The sequence below is a fragment of the Thalassophryne amazonica genome, chromosome 5 (genome assembly GCF_902500255.1).
Source record: "Thalassophryne amazonica chromosome 5, fThaAma1.1, whole genome shotgun sequence".
Taxonomy (NCBI): domain Eukaryota; kingdom Metazoa; phylum Chordata; class Actinopteri; order Batrachoidiformes; family Batrachoididae; genus Thalassophryne; species Thalassophryne amazonica.
Window position 1 is genome coordinate 8,030,897 of NC_047107.1, and position 19,937 is coordinate 8,050,833.

General features: G+C 41.8%; 1 protein-coding gene across 2 annotated transcripts in view; it reads left to right on the forward strand.

Annotated features, from left to right (window-relative positions):
• The window catches only part of LOC117510085 (stonustoxin subunit alpha-like), a 79,740-nt gene that overhangs the window by 46,411 nt on the left and 13,392 nt on the right, over window positions 1-19,937 (forward strand). The window contains exons 3-4 of one of the 2 annotated variants that reach the window (XM_034169701.1): window positions 3,000-4,475; window positions 17,709-18,047. In XM_034169701.1, the coding sequence (XP_034025592.1) occupies window positions 3,000-4,475; window positions 17,709-18,047 (1,815 nt within the window). Of the gene's footprint in view, window positions 1-2,999; window positions 4,476-17,708; window positions 18,502-19,937 lie in introns of those variants that run through there. The other variant, XM_034169700.1, reaches the window with a different exon arrangement.

Here is a 19,937-nt window from a genome sequence, read left to right on the forward strand (position 1 = left end):
TGTGTGTGTTGTTTTTACCATGTGGCTGACACCACACACTGTACAACTAAACCTGTCAGATCTATGATTTTTTATCTCCAAGTGTTGGGTCTCTCAGTTTTTGGAAACCTACAAATAATTTTAAAATCCTGTATTCGACAACACTGTGATATAACCTGTCATCAATAGATGGCAGTGTTCTATGCATTTTGACGCTGGTTATATCGCACAGCCTGAATCACAATTTTGGTTTTTGGAAAAGCAACCTGGGCTTCTTCTGGCATTTTTACATAAAACAAACACAATAACAACGTCTATAAACCCAGAGAATATATTCACAAGAGTTTTAGGCACAATATACAAAGAGTTTATTGCTGTTGTCCGTGTGGAGCCTGATCAGAGCGTCTCAAATGCATTTCTTCTGTTGTGAACTTTTACCCATAATGCACTGCGCCCACACCATGTCTACACTGAAACCTTCAAAATTAGTGCATTACTTTAAAACTAAAACATATACAGTGGTCCCTCGTTTATCGCGGGAGTTATGTTCTAAAAATAGCCCACGATAGGCGAAATCCGCAAAGTGGCCAGCGTTATTTTTTACAATTATTATAGACGTTTTAAAGCTGTAAAACCCCTCACTACACACTTTATACACTTTTCTCAATCAGGCATGAACATTTTCTCACTTTTCTCTCGTGTGTAAACACTCTCAAAGTTGAGTAGAAACCTGAGTAGAAAAATAAGGCCAACCTGTTTTCAGGCCGAAACATTTGTTTGAGAAATAAAAATAGAACGTTTTCCTATAAATAATTATGATGGCTTTTAGAACTAACAAATTTAATTTTAACGTTCAACGTACGAGGTTGGACACATAAGAAATTATTAATAGTGACTGACCAGTAATTCACAGTTCCTCTGATCACGCCTCTTTGTCCCAGCACCGCTGCGCTGTCACGTCTTTTTCCACTGACTCACACCTCGCTGCAGGTGTCTTTTTCCGAGTGTAGAACACAGTTATGGGTAGTTGTTGGCGCTCTTTTTTCTTCTGGGCGAGAAGATTCTTATAAACAGACACACAGAACACAATGCGCGTGCTCTCCCTTCGCGGTGTCGTGACCGGCTGCTTGATGAGGCCGCGGAACACAATGCGCTGTAAAAAAAAAGCATGCAAAATTGGACTAAAAAAAATCAGCGAAACAGCGAGGCCACGAAAGGTGAACCGCGTTATAGCGAGGAACCACTGTATCTGATATTTTCACTTTATAAAACTTCAGATGTGACGTTAATTTAAATAACTTCTAACCATAAGTTAAAACTCTATGCCTCTAGATGACTTGGGTGATATTGCCAGCATATCAGTATGGGGTCAAAAGAAATTAGTTTTTTTTTTCCTTTCTATGACCAGTTTTCTTTTGCCTGCAGAGGATAGAGCGGTTTCTTCTGGAACCAGCTCTTCTCTGTTTGCAATGGATAGAACTGTGTCTGTAAAAATATTAGCGGTCTAAAAATGATCGGACCGAAACTTATCGGAAGATAATTGGTCCGATGATGGTTTTCAAAGTTATCTGATAAACTAATCTGATAATGAAAACATTATCTTCGATAATTAGCGGATTAGTGGAACTGTGTCCACCACTGGAATTAAGGACCTTGCCCAAAGGCCTCAGTGATTTTTTTTTTTGGCCTGAATGGAGTTTGAACTAAGGATCCTCTGGTCTCAACTGGGTGACCAACTTTAAGCAACTTTCATTCAAAGAGGGGGTGCATTCCAATCTGAGGACACAGTAAAGCCGTGGTCACAACCCGCCGTACTTGCACGTGCGTGCAGTCTACTTGCAAAAACGTGGGCTAAATTTGGAGATCCATACGTCGTAAGTACTACCTCAGTACAAATTTAGGAGCACGCAGACACATGCAGACACGCCGTAGAGGTTTTAGTGCATGCAGAACTTTTGCTGCGGTCAGGCTGCGGATTCACCAGCAGTACAGATGACGCACGTTGTGAGTACCGCCTCAGTATGGATTCAAAGCGGCAAATTTTCATTCAATTACTATTGAATTAACCAAATCTGTACGTAGGCAGTACGGATTACGGCACTCACCACATACTATGGTGGCCGACAGACTTGCATGCACAACGCAGCTTCTCACTTGAACTTGGACTTTATTTCCAAACGTCAGCAACACACACTCCACAGCTTCAGTCTGTTAACTAGCTGTAACTTTTCGAGGCAAGTAAACACTCGTGCAACTGACCGCTGCAGGCTGGACATGCTCATGCATCGCCAACGGCGAAAAACACCTGCCGCTCCGGTCCCGCTCATAAAAAAGAAAAGCGACCCCACACACACACACTGCTTTATTGTCAACTCTCTTTATCGTTACACTCCTAGAGACGTGCGTTGAACGTACTCCCTCCCTCCTCTTGCTACTGCCTCCGTATGTTTTCACAAAAACGTAGTGGCCGTGGCATCCGCAGAAAACGTACGGCGAAAAAAAAACGCACGGTGGGTTGTGACCGGGGCTTAAGGGTCATCATTACAGCAAGATGTACCATTTTCACAAACCTGATGTATTTTCCATATGCATCTGGTTCTTTAGCATTACCATGTGGTTCCTGTTCTGGTGCCACAGATTGGAAACATAAGAAAGAACAGACGGCCTTGTGTCACAATTATAATTTAACAATTTAGTTTGTGTTCTTTGTTGTTGTTGCTGTTGTTATTGTTTGTTTTTTAGTAGACAATCAATTCAGTAGTTCAGTTCTTTGATGTCTTTGGGCTGCTCTGTTACAAAGAGAAAAAAACATCTTATATAAATTTACAAAGATTTGACTCTCCACCAAAATTTTCTCAGCTCATCCTTGACCCAGAAATGATGCTACAACATACGTCTGTCCTCCGTCAACAGGTTTTCGTGTTTCACCATCAAAGGTCTACATGTACTAACTCAGGACCCGTTCTTGAGTCGTTGGTCTTCTTATTGTAAGAGGTTTGTGATGTTTCTCGTTTTTGTAGGCGTCACATTGTGGGATGCTGAAACTCGACAGGAGAACACAGCTGAGAGGCCTCAGCCCAGCAGCTCATTTGAAATTTCTACATCTGATTCAATCGCGGAAAAGTCGACTCTCCTTGATGTCGATGCTTCCCTAAAGGCCAGTTTCCTCGGTGGACTGATTGAAGTCGGAGGATCTGCCAAGTACCTGAATGACAAGAAACATTCCCATCATCAGAGCAGAGTCACGCTTCAGTACAAAGCTACCACCAAGTTCAAAGAAGTGTTCCTGGCTCCTCTGGACGCCAAGACGAAGGAACAAATAGGTCAAATTGAGCAAAGTTTGGCAACACATGTAGTCTCAGGCATTGTTTATGGGGCACAAGCTTTCTTTGTGTTTGACAGTAAAAAGTCTGAGGACAGCAGTGTTCAGGACATACAGGGCCACATGGAAGCCGTGATAAAGAAGATTCCATCATTTCAAATCGAAGGAAAAGTTGATATCAAGCTGACAGACCAGGAAAAAGCCCTGACTGATCAATTCTCCTGCAAGTTCTTTGGTGACTTTGTCCTTGAAGTTAACCCTTCAACCTTCGTTGATGCTGTAAAGACCTACATGGATCTTCCAAAGCTGCTGGGACCAAATGGAGAGAATACTGTTCCAGTGATGGTCTGGCTGATGCCCCTGAAGACTTTAGATTTCCAGGCTCCTCAGGTGGTGGCAAAGATCAGTGCTAGATTAGCAGGAAAAGCAGAGAATGCTCTCGAAGACTTGCATCAACTAAAAATGAGATGCAATGCTTCTCTGGATGACAAAGTGGTCCAACAGCTTCCACAGATTCAGAAAAAGTTGCTAAATTTCCAACAGCTGTGTAATGAATACACATCTGCACTCCAACAAGACATCGCAAAGAAAAGTCCGCCCATTAAGGAGGGCAACCAAGATGAAAGTGAGTTGGAAGAACTCTTTGAAGACAGACACTCATCACCATTCAACAACGAGAAGCTCAGCAGGTGGATGGAGTGCATGGAAAGAGAGATCAACGTCATCAGGTCCTGTGTGGACATGATGGACGGAATACAGATTGTCTCAGATAAGTCTGAACTGGATCGACGTGTTCTGGCACCAGGTGTGGAAGATGCCTTCTGCTTTGTCTTTACTTCTGTGGAATGTGAAGATCCCTACATCAAAGCGTTGGCCAACTACTCATCTTCACTGGAATTAGGTGCAGTGGACGTTAGTCCAGGCGGTCAGGACCAGTGGTTCTTCTCAGATGAAGTGTTCACCAGAATGAGAGAAAAAGCACGAGATTTCCAAGATCTTAACAAATGTCATAAGAACAGCAGGTTTTGTTTCCTCATAGCAGCTCTGACCAACGACAAATACCAAGGAGCGAGTATCTACTACTACCACAATGGCATTCTGATCACCGAGGACGCTTCAAAGCCTGAACAGCCTCCTGCTGAGACAACAACCGACAGAAGTGCCCTCCTGTGGTGTAAGTACCTTTGTTGTTTATAGCAGTTTTTATTACTTTTTTATATAAAAATTAGATTGGCTAGGAGTTAGAGAAAATGAAAACCGGAGAACCGCAGAAAACCGGATCACAGTTTGCTGTAGCAGGTGTGATGCAGGTCCTTCAACCGGGCACCAAGCCCTATGTGACTTCCTCTGCCTAACCACGGTCCAATATCCGTTGTCTGCAGCCAGCGTTTCTAAGTTAATGCTAACGGGCACACAAGAGTCCCTTTATTCAGAGAGTAGCGACATGACGAGTCGAAAAAAAATGGTCATGTGACTTCTGGTTCCATTTTGTGGCCAAAATAGTGTTTGCTGTTAATCTGTCTGCTTGTAAATCCAGCTATTTTATTTATTTATTCGCTGAAAATGCCGGGTTGTTCTGTGTTTGGATGCACAAATAGACACAACAAGGGCTTCAAGATGTACAGATTCCCTTCAGATCTGAACACAACAAAATTTTTAGAAAATAAAATCAGCTGTGTGGGATTATCATCAAAGCTTTGCGAGGTAAATTTATTGTTCAGTCCCATGTACAGTAAAATTCACCTAAACAGTCATCGTATAAACTGGATATTTGCAGTCCCAATGTTTTTGTATTGGTCTTCATGTACACCAGATATAACGGATTTTGCAAAATGGATTTTTTATTCACATCGGATAAAATGTCCCATCCGATCACAATGTATTTCCATCAAAACCCCTCGCATGTGGAATTGGAGTCATTTCCCTGATTAAAAAACAGGCCCTTTATTTTTTTCTCACCATGCTCAGACTCGAACCCGCAGCCTGACGTGCACATGTTAAATCAGACACAAAAGGCTGTGATTTGACACTTTTCTGCTATCATTCCTTTGTCTCCCATCACATTTTAATAGTTTTTGTAGTGCGCACACTGATTACATTTCAGAATCACATACGTTTAGCAGAAAAGTCCACAACTTTACAACATGGAGTCGGAAAAAGAGGAAATTGTACAGTTTACCTTTGAATTGGACGTGATAATTGTAGAAAGAAAAGCTTGTTGAGGGACAAATTAATCCATAATAAAACATAATCCAGCAATGGAGAACTTTAAAACTGTCACATGACATGGAGTTACAGAGCTGCAGAAGCAGAAATCAGGCTTTAAATTAATTAAATAAATCACCATGAATTGTAAATTCATGTAAATTTGATAGCTTAGCTATTTTTATATTTATTTTGATAGTACCTGTACCTGGATGTGTTGCTGTATGTGGTTAAATGCAGCCCAGTCTCACTTTTTTTTCGTGCTCCCATCACAAAATGAGTCAAATTTTCGTGATGGGGTTTTTTAAAATCACTATTACTAACCCTACTCCTACCCCACCCCTTAACCCCCCCCATGTTTTGCCGTGACACAGGGTTGGGTAAATAATTTAAAAAAAAACAAAAAAACAAGAGCAAGCGGATTTCTGACACCCGCCAATCTGGATCTGGATCACATCCAAAATTCAGTGGAGTCTTCCATGACATAATATCTATCTGTGGTGCAAATTTGGTGAGAACCCATGAAATAGTTTTGAATAAATCCTTCAAAGACTATATAAAGGGAAATCTTGATCCAGAATCTGGATCTGGATTCAGATCACCTCCAAAATTCAGTGGTGGCTTCCATGGCCTGATATCTATCTGTGGTGCAAATTTGGTGAGAATTCATGTAGTAATTTTGATGTAATTGTTCAAATCCTATATAAAGTGAATCCGGATCCAGATCATCTCCAAAATTTAATGGAGTCTTCCATGGCCTAATATCTATCTGTGTTGAAAATTTTGTCAAAATCCATGCAGTAGTTTTAACATAATCCTGCTAACAGTTATCCTTCAAAGCCTTTATAAAGTGAAACTTAATCCAGAATCTGGATTAAGTGTTGAATTAGCTGGACATTTCAGTATCTCATCTCTATCTTCCTGACACAGAACACATTTATTCCAGTCTGTGGTCAGGCACGGTGTATCTGACATTCCAGGCTCAGTAGGGTCTGCTAATTTGAATAGTTTGTCTGACAATTCGCTATGCTACTTAAAGAACAGTATGTACTAGCTCTAGCACCACCAGGAAGGTATGTCAGCTGCCAGCACAGTCACATGGAAGAGTACAGCGAGCTGCATCAGGCCAGTCAAGGTCAGCTGAAAGCATACAAATGTACATACAGACACAGAAGTAGAGAGACTGGAATGCCAACTCAAGATCTTGTTTCCTATAAGTTCTGTTTGTGAGCTTGCGACCCCGAGATTTCAGCCACTCATCCGCGAGAGTTGGGGTAATTCATTTCCCCTCATCTGCCAGCTATAACATCAGATGCGCTTGTAAAGGACACTTTCTGCGTGTTTTCTTGCATTTTTGACAAGGCGGTCAGGTGCCAGGCACCCAAAGCAGCTGAACCCGCAATGCAGACTCTCAGATCAGGTTCACATGTAAAAGAAGTCGTCGTCTTTATTTCAGGCTGAGGTGCGGTACACAGGTGATCAGGCAGCAGAGCAGAGGTACAAACGGGGTCAGGCAAGCAGGGTTCAGAGGCATAAGCAAACACTGACATCAGGGATGAGGCGAAAGTCGTCAAAAAACAGAGCGGCTTTCAAAAAACACGGCTAGGCAAAGCAGGACTGGATACAGAGCTAGGATGTGTACAAACAAGGACAAACTGGCAAGGAAGTGATGGCTGGGAGGTGTTTAAATAAGGCAGGAGTTAACAAGGTGCACATGAGGAACAATCTAGAAAGAGGGCGTGGTTAGTGAACAAAGATGATACATGGTGCAAGAAGGTGAGGAGGGACAACACAAGGTGGAGTCAGGAAAGACACAAAGATGTGTGAACAGGTGCCAAGAGTGAGTGAATGAAAACACAAAGCAGACAGAAACAAAGTGAGAGACAAAGACACGAGGCAGGTGCAGTTAAGTGAACATAATAAAATGGACGTGAGAAAACTGAACAGAGCAAAACAGAAACCGAAGACACAGTAAAATGTACAATGGACTGGACATGAACCTGAAAACTAATCAGAGAATAAATGGAAAATAAATACTAAAGCTAAGAAAAACAGTGACTACATGATAACAACAAACAGAACTCGACATTACAGCACAACATAAATAAGAACAAAATAAACAAGTGATAAACAAAAACACAAACCGGCTGAACAAAACTAGAATGGAACTAAACAATGGCTAAAGTATCAAAAATAACAATGTAAAACCTAACAGAGATGAAACCTAACAAGATGAAAATAAACAATTAATAATCAAAGCTGGGGCGCGTGAAGGGAAAAAGAAAGAGGAAACAAACTGAATCGATGCCCAGAGCCGACCAAAATCGTGACAGTTTTCTGCCGTGGCTTCAACAAGTTATCCCCTCGAAGTATGTTCAAAGTGTAGCTTGAATGAAGAAGTCACGTGACTTGTTGATTTTAAATCATATTCAGGACAAAACTTTTCTAACATTATGGATATGCAGACTGTTAGCAACTGTCAATAATCAAGTATTCATAAAACGTATAAAATACAATAAAGGTAAACATCATTCATTTAAAAAAACATCATTGTAAAACATAAATATAACCATATAAAACTCAGAGATAGCACAGTAAAAGTCATCAAACACCATAATAAAATCAACAATCAATAAAAATCCAACACCATAAAATAATCACAGTATTCCTTTGAAGTAATAACACTTAGAGCATTTACCACATGATGAGGGAGGCTGTTCCACAAAGTTACATATCTGTCATATCTGCATATTTGCACCTCAAAAATATGAGAATGACCTCTCAAACATAAATAAACTCTATTTTGGAAAAAAAAAATTATGGCCTGAAAAAAATTATATATACGAGGTCTATTAGAAAAGTATCCGACCTTATTTTTTTTTTCAAAAACCATATGGATTTGAATCACGTGTGATTACATCAGACATGCTTGAACCGTCGTGGGCATGCGAGAGTTTTTTCACACCTGTCGGTTACGTCATTCACCTGTGGGCAGTCTTTGAGTGAGGAGTCGCCCACCCTCTCGTCGATTTTTTCATTGTTTAGGAATGGCTCAGAGACTGCTGCTTTGTTTAATAAAATTTTTTTCAAAGCTGTAAGGCACAACTGAGTGGACACCATTCGATAAATTCAGCTGGTTTTCAGTAAAAATTTTAACGGCTGATGAGAGATTTTGGTCTGTTAGTGTCGCCGTAAGGACGGCCCACGTTGCCTGATGGCGATCTGCGCTTCAAGGCGGCAGCATCTCGCCGTTTCAAGTTGAAAACTTCCACATTTCAGGCTCTGTTGACCCAGTAAGTCGTCAGAGAACAGAGAACTTTCAGAAGAAGTCGGCATGAGGAGTTTATTCGGACATTCCATTGTTAACGGACATTTTGTAATGAAAGAACGTGCGGGCAGAGTCGCATGTCGGGCCGGACCCGACCGTGGGGGGTCGCGACAGGAAAAACACCTCCGTGTTGGAAACCTTAACGGGCAAGTTGGAACATGCCCAAGCTGTTAAACAATTTCTCAGTTACTCACTTGTTGAAAGCCATCAAAAGCCGGCTGAATTTTACAAATGGTTTTCAACACGGAGGTGTTTTTCCTGTCGCGGCGCACACAGATTCGCCGAGTCATCACGGAAACGACTCGGCGAATTTGCGCGCACGTCTTTCATTAAAAAATGTCCTTAAACAGTGGAATGTCCGCATAAAGTCCTCATGCCGGCCTCTTTTGAATCTTCTCTGTTCTCTCACGACGTCCTGGGTGAATTAAGCCTTAAATTAGGATGTTTTCAGGTCGAAACAGGCCGATGACGGCGCCTGGAAGCGCTGCAGGACGTCCCGCTCCCTGGGAAGTCCTTACAGCGACAGAAACACCCCATAATCTCTCATCAGCCGTTAAACTTTTCACCGAAAACCAGCTTAATTTCTCGAATAGTGTCCACTCGGATGTTCCTCACAGGTCCAGAAAAAATTTTGATAAAGCAACGCGCGCCGTCTCGAGCAGCGTGTGAAACAAAGGAATTCAGCCGAGAGGGCGGGACCACATCTCACTCAAGGCCTGCCCACAGGGAAATGATGTCACCGACACGCGTGAAAAAACTCACGCATGCGCACGAGGGTTCAAGCATGATTGGTGTAATCGCATGTCATTCAAATCCATATAGTTAAAAAAATAAAAGTGTCGGTTTATTATCTAATAGACCTCGTATGTATATGTATTTGGGGGGATGTTAGTCAGTTCAACAGCAACGTGCAGAGATGTGTGTGATATCAGAAGGTTGCCGGCCTCACTGCAGCAATTTCTGTTTTTTTCCCAGGATTTCAAAAACAAATTGGGTGGCATCAGTCTTGAAGACCCTGATATTGTTCCAGAAGAACCACAGTCTTTTGCTGAACAACAAAACTTATTAAGAACAATTCACATTTTATTTTCAGTCATCAATTATTTTTTTATTATCACTGAGGTATCACACAGTCAATACGATGAAATATGCTTCATTTATTTCAGTCCACACAAATCAAAGAAAATATGAGGGGCATCATGAAGGACCTGAAACCTGCCTTCAGTTTCTATCAAGCTGCCAAAACTGTGGAAAAATCACCAGCAAGCCCAGCAAGTTTGTAAGATATAACATGATTTAAATTTTCCTGAAAGTTTTGTAGTTTCAGAACTGTGCACATTGTTAGTTGTTGCATCATGAAGGTGTCCAGGATATCCGGGATCAACCGCGAGGCCTCACAGGTGGCATTCTACCAGACGGCGACTGACAGGATGACGCAGGTGACAGGAGACCACCAGCTGACTCGGATACTGAGTCGAGCAGTTCTCAGTCTGGCAACGTGGACAGCCTTGTTCCCTCAAATAATAGTATTTAGAGTAACACAAAAATCATCTGTATTTATAGCAATTAATGAAACATTGAGAAGCAGGGTACTGTGTTGTACTCTCATTAGTCACAGTTCGAAAACATGCATAATGTCACCAATATTACATATTTTAATGGTTTTATAATTATTGAATTACCTGAATGCTAGCCACATGTTGTTACATAGGTGCTAGCATGTTGTAAATAGTACTACTGCATTCCTCATCCTTGAATATGTTGGATTAGCCACTGAAATCAAGAGCATTGATGGTCTAGAGGCTGAGCAACTGATAAAACTACAACCCATGGCAGCCATCTTGGAAAATGGCCACCTCTGCGATGCCTCTATAGCCAAAAATGATCTGTTTGGTATGCTGTAACTGTGTGCCAAATTTCATGCTTTTATCATCAAAGTCAAGATTCCCTCAAATATTGTGCATATCTGCTCCACTATTATTTGAGTTACTCGATTAATCATTTTAGCCCTACACTGTATACAACTTTTCTTGCAGTCAAAGATCCGCTTTTCACACACACACACACACACACAAAAAAAATCACTTTCTAGGGTTATATCTTGTTCAGTTATAACTGAGAACACTGATTATTCTAAGTAAGAATTGTGCGTAAATGTACTGCTTCGCCACATAAACCCTCCAACACCAAAAAAGTTTCAGTCAAAATTTTTTTTCTCAGCAGCACCTATGCAACCACAAAAGGCCATTTCCAGCAATCCCAAAGTGGTTCTCATGCCTGTTCAGTAGTATACGATGATCCACAATGTCAAAAACAGCGCTAAGATCTAACAGTAGCAGAACTGTCGTGGCGTTTGAATCCATTGCAAGCAGAAGGTCGTTTATCACTTTAGGGCCCCTTCACACAGAAGAATCAGGGTAAATCATGGCAAAACAGCCCGAATGAGCCAACCCCGAAAACATCAAGCCAATGTCGGGAGGGACACACAGGCAGGCATGAACGATCCCGCTGCAACGGTTTCGTGCACGCTCGTGCACATGCACAAACACAGTGCGAGCAGCTGGAGCCCATGGAACCACATTGTACCGCTGCTGTGAAGAACAAAATAAAATAAAATCGGGCTGGAACATGTGGAACCAAAAATGAAAAACTGCACACCATAAAATAAACACCGCAATGTCTAATATTTAATCCCTCTTATCTGTTATGTGGGCCGCTGAAGAGGAGGTACTGCTGGCCCACCACCACCAGAGGGCGTCCTGCTTGGAGTGCGGGCTCCAAGCACGAGAGGGCGCCAGACCCAGAGGAAGTGATAGCTGTCACTCATCGCACCAGCTGTCACTCATCTACACCAGTACATAAGCCGGACTGCAACTCCACCTCCCCGCCGAGAAATTGACTACCATTACAAAGGTAATTTCTCTGCTGACAGACACTTTGTGTGTATAACCTGAACTTCTGTTACAGCCGTTTTCCTGGAGTGTGTCCTTGTCTGAGGGATTGGCGTTTGGTGTGACAGCGACGGCTTCGCCTCACATCCCAACCCAGATAAGTGGTTAAACCAGGAGCTGTACGAGTGTGTGATTGGAGGTGGAGGTGCTCCCTCCTAACTGTGTATGGACTGTGAATTACTGAGTGTGCGGACTCACACTCATACATCTTATCTCTGCTTTCTGCCAGCAGTACCAGGGTCGACAGCCGAAGACAGAGGCCACCCGGGGACTCGGGACTTGGCGGCTCCGGTGTTCTTCAGACCGTTGGTGGTGGAAGCCGTGTGGGACGTGGCTTCTCTCTCGTCAGGGGTCTTCTATCTTCGAGCCTGCCCACACGTCACCTGGTGTTTATTGACTGTGCAAATTTCTGTACATTTAGCTGTGTATTATCACAACATTAAATTGTTACTTTTTGGCTTACTCATTGTCCGTTCATTTGCGCCCCCTGTTGTGGGTCCGTGCTACGACACCTTCACAACATTATCAAGCGGACAATACAAGTATGATCCCTTTGTGACTCTGTATATGACCCATGGTCACAGACGTACAGTCATGTAGTGACATGAATGAAGCAGTGCGCTCTTATTATGTCTTATTATGTCCAGCCGGGTATATACAGTAAATAATTAATACAATCACTGGACACTGATAGATTAGATATTGGTGTAGAATTAGTGAAAATCACTGGGTTGATACAAATAATAAATAAAAGGGGACCCAATACAGAACCCTGCCGTTAAATAAACCTGGCTTAATAAAAAATAAATTCTACTTGCGGGATTCAAACCTACAATTTACAAACGCTCTGATTAACAGACAGAAAATTTACCACTGCACTATGATCACTGGAGCGTCTTAACAGGAGCGTGAAATACTTAAAATCAACAAGGAGATAAATGTAGTTTTTTAAATAAAGAGAAATTAGATGATGTATAGAAGAGAAAATTTTTGTGGTCTTTAATAACAGCGAAAAGGCGCTATAATAACTGACAAAATGGCATTTGTTACATAATCTACATAATCCTGCGGCACACACGTGTCAGGCCGGACACGTGTGACATTCAGATCGCTTGCTGGAATGATCTGATCAGTCTGTTTCATATGGAGCAGCCTGCCAAGGAGTGCTGTGTGCGGCCACTGCAGCCTGGCGCAAAAGCAAAAGATGTTTTATGTATTTCCACATGAGGACAGCAGGCAGAGACATGCGCCTCATGGAGGACAGTTGTAAGGTCATGTCCTTCAAAACACGGTACGTGTTCCCCAGCTGCTGTCTGGGGCCGCGCCCCCCTGTCCATTCAGTGCCCAGACCAAAAGTCTCACTCTCTCTTTCTGTGTGGTCATTCATTTGAGTTATTTGTTATGTAATTGTGTATGTAGTTATTGTAGTAATTATTTATATACCTGTCCTGGCAGTGGTCTCTGTGTTTGTAATGTTACATGTCGTGTGCACTGACCCGTCATTTCCATCTGTCAGTGTGCTGCGATCAGCTGAGAGACACCTTGCTGTGTATGCTCAGACGTGGCTGTCTGGCCCCATGTGATCATGTCTGTACATTCGTATCAGCATTTCGTGCAAGTGTTCCTCCCCTCCCCGCACGCTACATGTGTTGGGGGAGCGGGGGGAGGGACATATGCATGCCACATGTGTTGCAGGGGTTGCGACACACACGCACACGTGTGATACACATGCACGCCACGTGTGTTGCTTTGCAATGCCACACTCACCTGCTCACTGTTTTCATGCTAACAGTGCGAATGGCCACACATTTTCTAAGTGTCCAGCAAGTGGTCTTGGATGTTTGTGTCTGTCACCTGGAATTTGGCCGACACCTGTCACGAGAGGGATGGAATGGTCTCTCCCAGGGCACACTCTGTCATTCAGCTGCTGGTGTGCATGAGTAGCTGTAGCGACAGGTGTATGAGGCGTTAGAGGCAGCTCCGATTTTTCACAAATGACATACAATTCCTCCTTCGTGTGCTAGTTGGCTTCAATCGTGTTATGTGTGTAGGGGCCTTTAGTAAGGGCTGTCTTTGTGGAATGGTGTGTGCTAAATGCAGACTGCAGTGGCTCAAAGATGTTATTCTCAGTAAGGTGGTCCAGAAGCTGCTGTGAAACTACTTTTTCAAGGATTTTAGAGCAAAATGATAAGTTCAATACCAGCCTATAGTTTTTCAGTAAACTGGGTTCAAGGTTAGATTTCTTAAGTATTGGTTTAATTAACATGGATTTATAACATTTAGGAACAGGTTAGGTTCCGAAGTTAGTGACAATTTCCAACAAAGTAGGCCCACGTGCAGCCCACAGGTCATTAAAGAATTTAGTTGGTATGGGGTCATAAAGACAGGTTGTGCATTTAGTGGAAATTACAGGTTTCATCAGCATACCCAGTGAATAGTATCAAATTCAGTAAATCTCAATGACCTATTACTGATGGCACCCACACCAGTAACAGGGTGCAGTGGTAGGACGAAGGCATGCTGGGATATAGTTGACCTAATGTCTTCGGCCTCAACTTTAAACTCTGGCTCTTTTAGTGAAGCTTAGACCTAGTGGCCAGTGATCACCTTATTATTTATTCTGTTTTTCTTGTTGCTAGATGCTGACAAATTATACTGTATTTGTTGTCTTTCTGCCACCTGATTCTGTTTTCTCTCTCTGTTTGAGGTGCGGCTCCATCCAGAGATGGGTGTGGGTGTTTTTCTTCTGTAGGCCTACTGTCTTGTGCACCAGCATGGACTCCCAAAATCTCCCAAAATTTCCTGTATAATTTCCGGTATTGTGTTGGTAGTATGCCCCAAGCAGAGGGTCACCCCTTTGAGTCTGGTCTGCTTGAGGTTTCTTCCTCAAATCATCACAAGGAGTTTTTCCTTACCACTGTCACCTGTGTGTTTGCTCTGGGGGCTGGTAAGGTTAGACCTTGCTCGTGTGAAGCGCCTTGAGGCAACTTTGTTGTGATTTGGCACTATATAAACGAAAATAAATTGAAAAATTGAAATCTATTTTCTTCTTGAATTAATCTAAGAAATCCTGAGCTGTAAATGGACAGCAGCTTACATGTGGTTCTCCTTGAATAAGTGTTGCCACAATGTCGAACAGGAACTTGGAATTATGCTTATTTTTTTTGTTAATCAAATTATAGTAGTAGGCCCATTTACTGGCAAATAGTGCATGCTTATAGTCCCGAATAGCATTGTGTCATGTGAGGTGGAATACTTCTAGTTTTGAACTTCGCCATTTTTGCTCCTGACATTATTCATATAGATGATTATTTGGGGGATGATTTTAGAATAAGTGGCATGATCGTGTCCAATCGGCTCGTGAGTGCTGAGTTTAAGCTGTCCACAAGGCTATCTACTGATTGCTCATGTCCAGAAAGTGTTGCTAATATCATTTGTAGGTGAGGAGTTAATATGATGCTGAGATGATTCATAAGTATCTTGTCCCAGTGGACAGGGCAGTGAAACTGTAAATTTAACAACAGCGTGATCTGAAACCATTGACCAAACAATGTCAATACTAGGACTGCAAGCAGTCATATACGGGCCCTCATTACGTGCGACTGCCTACCCAGGCAAGCGTGTCCCCTTGTGACCAGATGTGGGCATGTGCGTACAAGGGCAACCACTCATTCCACAGTTCAAATTTCAAGCAAATCACACAATGCATGGAGTTTTGACATGTAGATGGTTCATCCACTAGGGGGCGCTCAGAGCACAAACAGAGGGGGCAGGTGTATTGAGGGGCCAACTGTCATCACACGTGAAGTTTCAAGTGAATCAGGCAAAGCATGAAGGAGTTATCATGACTTGATGTTCCATGGCGAAGGGCCAAAATGGTGGCACCCTGGCGGCCACACCTTTCGACATAGAGAAAAGCTTTCAATAACTTTTGATCATTATCATCTCTGGATACTGTGAAAGAAATTTGAAGTGCATTAGACAAAATCTCTAGGAGGAGTTCGTTCAAATACGTATGGAAATCATGCCAAAATGAGAAGAAAATTCAAAATGGCCAGCTTCATGTTTAGAGTAGACATATGGTGCAAGAGACGTTTTTGTACGCCTATGCATGGGAAAAGGCCAAAATTTGGATTTCATTTTGCGCAGAACAATAATAATAATAAACAGCGCAATTACAATAGGGTCCTCGTAGTACTTTTTCCTACTCGGGCCCTAATAATAATAATAATAATAATAATAAACAGCGCAATTACAATAGGGTCCTCGTAGGACTTTTTCCTACTCGGGCCCTAATTATATGTGAGACTGTAACACCAGAAGCGAGGTTTACACTAATGTGTGTCGAACCATGAATGCATTGCTGAAATCCTAATACATCTGTAAGTCCATGAATGATTTGCAAAAGGGGTCAGAAGACTTGGTTACATGAATATTGAAGTCTCCAACAATCAGAATATTATCTGAATGAGTTGCCAAATCAAAGATAAACTCACCAAATTCATGTAAGAATTCAGAATATTAGCCTGGGGTCCTTTAAACAGTGACAAAGTAATACGTTTGAATTTTATTCTTCTGACGGTGACTATACGCAGCTTCCTGAGTAGAGTAGGAAGCCAAGTTATATTTTGGACCACCAGAGGCACTAAGCTAAACCTAGATTTATGAATTAAAGTGACACTTCTGGTGGTGGTCCCTCATTTATCGCGGGAGTTACGTTCTAAAAATAACCCGCAATAGGTGAAATCCGCGAAGTAGTCAGCATTATTTTTTTATAATTATTATAGATGTTTTAAGGATGTAAAACCCCTCAGTACACACTTTATACACTTTTCTCAACGAGGCATTAACATTTTCTCACTTTTCAAACCTTAAGTCCAGTATTATAGAATGAAACCAAAGATCAAAACCTGTTTTCAGGCCCAAACGTTTGTTTGAGAAATAAAAATAGAACGTTTTCCTATAAATAATTATGATGGCTTTTAGAACTAATGAATTTAATTTTAACGATCAACCTACAAGGTCGGACACATAATCAATCAATCAATCAATCAATTTTTTTATATAGCGCCAAATCACAACAAACAGTTGCCCCAAGGCGCTTTATATTGTAAGGCAAGGCCATACAATAATTATGTAAAACCCCAACGGTCAAAACGACCCCCTGTGAGCAAGCACTTGGCTACAGTGGGAAGGAAAAACTCCCTTTTAACAGTTCCTCTGACCGTGCCACTTCATCCTGGCGCCACTCTGCTGTAGCGTCATTTTCCACTGAGTGACACCTCGGTGCAGGTGTCTTCTTCCAAGTGAAGAACATAGTTATGGGTAGTTGTTGGTGCTCTTTTTTTCTTGTGGGCGAGAAGATTCTTATAAACAAATTTGGTAAGCTGACCGCATTCTGTACTGTACAGAAGACACGGCACGGATGAGAATGATTGACAATGGTGTACAGTCCCTTAGCCAATCAGGATGCAGAACACAATGCGTATGCTCTCCCTTAGCCAATCGCGGTGATGCTGACCAGTGCCACGACCTGCCCACCTCATGAGAACGCAGAACAGAATGCGCTGTAAAAAAAAAAAAAAAAGGCATGCAAAATTGCACTAAAAAAAAAAATCCGCAAAACTGTGAGGCCGCGAAAGGTGAACCGCGTTATAGCGAGGGACTACTGTATATGTAAAATGCCTTAGATTAGGTTTGTTCCACATGGGCTGAAGCTGGTAGACAAATTTTTTTTGAATACGTTGCAGAATCAGCTGGTGGTGGCACTGATTTGAAGTCATCATACAATCAACCGGTAAAACGTTGCTTCCACAGAATGGAACCAAAATCATGTTTTTCTTGATCATTTGTGTTAATATTGAGATGGCCACATACAGAGACTTACTTACGGTAACAGATTCTGTGTTGCTGTTTCTTTCAGATGCCTGTGATCTCACGCTGAATCCAGACACTGTCAGCAATCAACTGACTCTTTCTGATGACAACAAAATGGTAACAAAAGCAGAGCTGCAGTCGTATCCTGATAATCCAGACAGGTTTATGTTGCCTCATGTTCTGTGCAGGGAGGGGTTGATGGGCCGCCATTACTGGGAGATAGAATGGAGTAATAACTATCTGGAGGATATCGGGGTCGCTGTTGCATACCAAGGAATCTGTCGAAAATCTCAACCCTCTTCTTATCTAGGATTGAATGATGTGTCGTGGAGTTTAGGCCACAGGTGGAAGTCAGCAACAAACACAATCTATTTCGAGCACTTGTGTCCCATAAAGGAATTTGCGATTTCAAATGACGGCTTCAAGCGTCTTGGCGTGTTTCTGGATTGTTTTAATGGCACTCTGACTTATTATCGTGTCTCTGACAACAATCTCACTGCTCTCCACACATTCAAGGCTGAATTCACTGAACCGCTTTACCCGGCCTTCAAGATCTGGCAGAAGTGCAGCAACGTGAAGCTGCTGTAGTGTCAAAGATTTGGTCTGATGGGTCACAAGCGTCCAGTCTGGGCTGCTTCTTCTGACCTTTGACTGCAGTTTGAGTTTAAGTAAGAATTAAAGATGATTTTAATTTGATTTCAAGATACAGTAATGATTTAGATGTTGATTTGGAGATTGTGAAGAGGAGTGGGGAGAGGTAATATTTACAGTCACTGACTTTCCTTTGGTTCAGTTTAGGCTCATTCCATTTGGCTAAAATAAAAACAAATAAATAAATAAATAAACTGTGTTGGTGCCTCTACATATACGGGGTTTTTCATAATTATTGTATGGCCTTGCCTTACAATATGGAGCACCTTGGGGCAACTGTTTGTTGTGATTTGGCGCTATATAAGAAAAAAGTTGATTGATTGATTGATTGATATACAACCCCTGGCAAAAATTATGGAATCACCGGCCTCAGAGGATGTTCATTCTGTTGTTTAATTTTGTAGAAAAAAAGCAGATCACAGACATGACACAAAACTAAAGTCATTTCAAATGGCAACTTTCTGGCTTTAAGAAACACTATAAGAAATCAAGAAAAAAAGATTGTGGCAGTCAGTAACGGTTACTTTTTTAGACCAAGCAGAGGGAAAAAATATGGACTCACTCAATTCTGAGGAATAAATTATGGAATCACCCTGTAAATTTCCATCCCCAAAACTAACACCTGCATCAAATTACATCTGCTCGTTGACATTAACCCTATGTCATGAAATTGACCCTATGTGTCTTTTGCAAGGAATGTTTTCACAGTTTTTGCTCTATGGCAAGATGCATTATCTTCTTGAAAAATGATTTCATCATCCTTAAACATCAGAAAAGTGTCCAAAATATCAACGTAAACTTCAATCAATCAATCAATTTTTTTTATATATAGCGCCAAATCACAACAAACAGTTGCCCCAAGGCGCTTGTGCATTTATTGATGATGTAATGACAGCCATCTCCCCAGTGCCTTTACCTGACATGCAGCCCCATATCATCAATGACTGTGGAAATTTACATGTTGTCTTCAGGCAGTCATCTTTATAAATCTCATTGGAACGGCACCAAACAAAAGTTCCAGCATCATCACCTTGCCCATGCCAGATTTGAGATTCATCACTGAATATGACTTTCATCCAGTCATCCACAGTCCATGATTGCTTTTCTTTAGCCCATTGTAACCTTGTTTTTTTCTGTTTAGGTGTTAATGATGGCTTTTGTTTAGCTTTTCTGTATGTAAATCCCATTTCCTTTAGGCGGTTTCTTACAGTTCGGTGACAGACGTTGACTCCAGTTTCCTCCCATTCGTTCCTCATTTGTTTTGTTGTGCATTTTCGATTTTTGAGACATATTGCTTAAGTTTTCTGTCCTTGACGCTTTGATGTCTTCCTTGTCCTACCAGTATGTTTGCCTTAAACAACCTTCCCATGTTGTTTGTATTTGGTCCAAGTTTAGACACAGCTGACTGTGAATAACCAACATCTTTTGCAACATTGCGTGATGATTTACCCTCTTTTAAGAGTTGATAATCCTCTCCTTTGTTTCAACTGACATCTCTCGTGTTGGAGCCATGATTCATGTCAGTCCACTTGGTGCAACAGCTCTCCAAGGTGTGATCACTCCTTTTTAGATGCAGACTAACAAGCAGATGTGATTTGATGCAGGTGTTAGTTTTGGGGATGAA